The sequence below is a fragment of the Nannospalax galili genome, unplaced genomic scaffold, assembly GCF_000622305.1.
Source record: "Nannospalax galili isolate Female #2095 unplaced genomic scaffold, S.galili_v1.0 scaffold1119, whole genome shotgun sequence".
Lineage (NCBI taxonomy): Eukaryota > Metazoa > Chordata > Mammalia > Rodentia > Spalacidae > Nannospalax > Nannospalax galili.
Genome location: NW_008343597.1, coordinates 1270107 through 1274516, shown reverse-complemented (window position 1 = coordinate 1274516; position 4410 = coordinate 1270107). Strand labels below are relative to the sequence as shown.

The 4410-nt window shown below is 56.0% G+C and overlaps 1 protein-coding gene across 1 annotated transcript; it reads right to left on the bottom strand.

The window, feature by feature from the left end:
• On the bottom strand, positions 1-3493 carry Ppp1r3e (protein phosphatase 1 regulatory subunit 3E). Its single transcript, XM_008839882.2, has 2 exons — positions 2276-3493; positions 1-2070 (listed from the first exon to the last, which is right to left on the bottom strand). Exons 1-2 carry the CDS (start codon positions 2690-2692, stop codon positions 1648-1650), a joined length of 840 nt encoding a protein of 279 aa, XP_008838104.1. The 5' UTR covers positions 2693-3493; the 3' UTR covers positions 1-1647.
• Between the last annotated feature and the right edge of the window lie 917 nt (positions 3494-4410).

Here is a 4410-nt window from a genome sequence, read left to right as displayed (position 1 = left end):
ACAGATCGTTGTTGGCTGCCATGTGGGTGCTGGGAATCAAACCCAGGTCCTCTACAAAAGCAGCCAGGGCTCTTAGCCACTGAGCCATCTCTCCAGCCCCTGTACACCTAATCTTTCATCCTTCTGAAGGGCTTGCAAGTTGTTTCACCTTGGGGTTCCCAAGCATCACTTTTCCTAACAGAGATACTCCAGTGTGTTTTCACTGTACCCAGGCTGTAAGTCTGTGGAGATGAGCAAAACTGAGGGGCAGAGGGTGAGCTATGTATGGTCTGAAAAAGGCTCTAGAATACACTGAGGCAACAGGCTGGTTATGTTTCCTAGGATCATTTGTGCCTCAAATTGGAGGACCCATCCTCATTGCCAATCACAGGCTCTGGGTGCTGAGCCTTGTTTTCCTTCAGCCTTTTCTGTTTGTTTTTTTTTGAGACATAGTCTCTCACGTAGCCCTACGCTGGCCTCAAACTCTCAACAGTCCTCCAGCCTGGGCCTCCCAGGTCCTGATAGGTGTGTGCCACCAGAGCTAGCTTGCTATGTGGTCTTAATTGTAGCACTAGGTTGGAGGATGTGATTTCTAATCCACCCTGTGCCATGAATGGATCATAAAATATCAAAGATGTAGCCCTAAGAGCATAGGGGCTCTTACCTATAATCCCAGCACTGCAGAGACTGAGGGCAGGATTGCATGCTAGAGGCCAGCCTGAGCTATAGATCCAGTCTCTATTAAGGGATCACCTAACTCAAATCCAATTTCCCAAGGTGTACAAAGAGATAAAATAACTTGCTCCATTAGAGTCACTCAGTGGTTTCCTCTTCTTTTGAGGCACAAAGAATAAATCCAAAGAGTGATTTCCATGTTTCCCTGTCCCTAAAGTGCTTAGAGGTTATAAGAAGGCACCCAGAAAGGTAAAGCTGGCATTTCTCTGGAAGCCTGAGAATACAAACTCTTAGGCGCCCCACTACGTGGCTGTAAGGGCACGCCTGGAGCTACGTTTGCTACGACCTTTAATTCCTAACAGTGCCTGCCAGGAGGCTGCAGGTGCTCTGAGTCCAACCTCTTCTGACTCCCCAGCTAGTTTTCCAAGACTGGAGCCAGGAAATGTTGGGTGATAAGGGAATCCTGTCCCAACGCTAGGGACAACAGCCAGGGAGCAACGGCCAGTTTCCTGGGGTCAAGCAAGGCAATTACGGCTCAGATAAAGCAGGAGGGCTGGGGAACCTGAGGTGGTAAAGGCAGATACGTGGGAAACAATCCAAATGACGTAACTGGGCTGGCCTACGTCACACATAAAGGCTCCTTAATCCGTAGGCTCCCCAGCCAAGGTTTCTAACCTTCCGCTGCCTAGGCCTGCGGAGCCTACTTTCTTCCAAAGCCTGCTCACTGCAAGGTCGCCGCCATCTTCGTTTTTCTTCTGCTCCCTCCAAGCGTCCTTCTCTGCAGCCCCCATTTCTTGGCTTCCCTCCATATACACCCAGCTGGTTTCCCACCCCAGTGTCTCGGAGCCTCGGGGATCTGTCCGCCCTCCTCCACCGGGGCTGCTCCCCACCCATACGCCCATCTTGTTTCTCCTGTTCCCCGCGTCACGCAGGCTTCCCCTCCAAGCCTGGGTGCCCTTGTTTCTTTTCTGCTGTGCCGGTAGGCGCCTCGTCTCAAATAAAATGGATCCAGCCCTGGGGCTCCGGAGATCCGCCACTGCCGGGGTGCTCGGGACCACGCAGAGCATAGTCGCGGCCGCCGTTGTTGTCCCAGAACTCGAGACCCGTTACCCGGTAGCGCAAGACGAAGAGCAGAGCGCCGCCGACTGGAGGCGCCGGCAGACGGAAGGCGAAGCGGTCGGCGTGCGGCGGGGGCGGGGCCGGGCCGGTGTAGGCGGCCGACGACTCCCGCTGGCTCCGCCAGCCGTCTGCGCTCCAGCGCACGCTCACGTGCTTCTCGTAGGCCAGGTCCAGCACGCGCGCGCTCCCGGCCACGCCCAGCGGGCCCGCCTCGGCGCGCTCCAGGCAAATGCGTTGCGCCTGCAGGCGAGCGGCGAACCCTGGCTCCCGCGCGGGCTCCAGGGCGGCGCGCGCCTCCTGGGGAGAGAGGGCGGGGTCAGGGCAGGCAGGAGCCAATCAGAGGTCACCAGGCGCCACCGCCCGAGAATGGCTAGCGGCTCCGGAAAGGGATGAGCAGACGGGAGCTGGGAAGATGGGCGTTCAGGGGCCTCCCGGGCCAGTCCGCTCCCACACGCCCGCCGCCGACGGGGAGGTCCCTGGGCGAGGCCGGGGGGCCGCCTACCTGGAGGTTGCGGGCGCGCGGCTGGCACGGCGCGAAGTGGCGGAGGGCGTCCCTCTGCAGCTGCACCTGCACGTGGCGGGGCACCCGGGGCAGCTCTCCTGGGCGGAAGCGGCGCACGACGGCCAGCTCCAGCCCCAGCGCGTCGGCGAAACGCACTCTCTTGCGGGTGTCAGGGCTGCGGCTGCGGGGTGCGGGGACCTCACCGCCCCCCGCGGGTGCCGAGCGGGCCCTGCGACCCCGACTTGGATCGTGGGCGCGGGATCGGGCCCGGAGCCGCTTGCGGCCCTCTGCTGGCTCCTCCTCCGACTCTTCCTCGAGGCTGGGCCGCTGGCTGCGGTAGTAGGTGCGCTCCGTTAGGGCCGCTATAAAGCTCAGGTTGCGGGGGATGTCGGTGCGGGGAGGCCGCTCGCGGGACATGACACCCTGCGGGCCGGTCCGCAGCGCCGCGTCTCCTCTCCCGGCCGCGGCGCGCAGTGACGACGCAGTGGACCCCCCGCCTGGACTCTGCTGCGGCCCCCTCCGGGTCCCCCACCCCGCGTCCTCCGCCTCGTGCGTCCTCGTTCACCCTTCCCTCCCTCTGGCGGTCAGCGCGCAGTGCATTAAACTATCGCATCTCGCCTGCTCTGAGCCTGCGCTCCACCGCGCTCACCCTTCGGGTCTGCGGGGCCGCGGACCTGCCCCCGCCCTCAGCTCTGACAGGTGGACTGGGATCTATCTCTGCGGCTGCACCAGGGGGCGGGGTCTGCACCCTTGCCGTCTCAAAGTCACCATCCTTTTTTTTCTCTTAACTCTTCTGACGCTCCGGCACCAGAAGGGTTAAGGCAGGGAGAAAGAATAACCTTTCATTTTCTTGCACAGGAAAGTTAAAACTTCCCAGAGTGGAACTGTCTTCCGGGCTCAGCGTTTTCTTACACCGAGGCTACAGGTTTGGGAGGGGGCTGGTGATGGGTGCGAAAAGGGAAAAGCAGAGACTGCTAGGTGGACTCTTTCAAATAGAAGAGGGAAGGATGGGCGCTGAACTGCAGGGTGAGACGCGTCTGGAACTGAGGAGCGGGAAGACCAGTGCTTCCAGTTCTGTGCCTGCTGCTGGCTATTAGCTGTGTAACTTCTCTGAACCTTGGATTGCTCACCTGTTTTTTTTTTCAATATATATTTTATTGAATTTTTGTGCATTTTATACAATATATCTTAATCGCCGAGCATGGTGGCGCATGCCTTTAATCCCAGCACTCGGGAGGCAGAGGCAGGCGGATCTCTGAGTTCAAGGCCAGCCTGGTCTACAAAGCGAGTTCCAGGCCAGCTAGGGCTACAGAGAGACCCTGTCTCAAAAACAAAAGAAAACAGAAATATATCTTAATCATATTTAGACCCCCTCCCTCACCTTTTTTTAAAATTGGAGTTTGGTTCTCTAACTGTAAAATCTTTGTGAGAACAGAGACTGATTCTTGGTCACTTTTTGTACGTGTAGGTCTTCAAATTATTGAAAGTTCACATGACTCCTGGAGCTGAGACTGTGGTTTTAGTTCTAATGGAAGATTTCAACAAGGGCATATGACAGGGGCAAGAGGGGTGACTCAGTGGTTAAGGGCACTGCTCTTCCACAGGACTGGAGTTCAGGTCTTAGTACCTACCTGGTGGCTAATAGCTGTAATTCCAGTGCCAGTTCTGGGGATCTAACACCCACTTCTGGCCTCCGACCATTGCACAAAGACTTCCGTGCAGTCAGAACACATAACACAAAATAAAAATTTTAAAAAAGGAAGGACATATGACAGGCTATTTTGCATTTCATGGTTGTATATATGAGTGAAAAAATATGCAAAGTGAACTTCTCTACTGACCTTTATAATACACTAGGCATTATTGTAATATTTGTTGTTTTTTTTTTTTTGGTCTTTTTGTGACAGGGTCTCCCTGTAGCCTCAGCTGGCCTGGAACTCACTATGTAGACCAGGCTGGCCTTGAACTCAGAGATCCATGCCTGCCTCTGCCTCCTGAATACTGGGATTAGAGGCATGTACCATGCCCAGCTGTTGTAATATTTGTAAATATTACAGTTGAGGAAATTGAGGGAGAGAGGGCCCTTGCCCAGGGTCACATAGTTACTAATTGTAGAGCTGACATTATGACCTTAG

Coding starts and splice junctions, on each gene's coding strand:
- Ppp1r3e (XM_008839882.2), bottom strand. CDS start 2,692: ATGTCCCGCGAGCGGCCTCCCCGCACCGACATCCCCCGCAACCTGAGC. Junction 2,071..2,275: donor CGCGCGCCCGCAACCTCCAG/GTAGGCGGCCCC, acceptor CTCTCTCCCCAG/GAGGCGCGCGCCGCCCTGGA.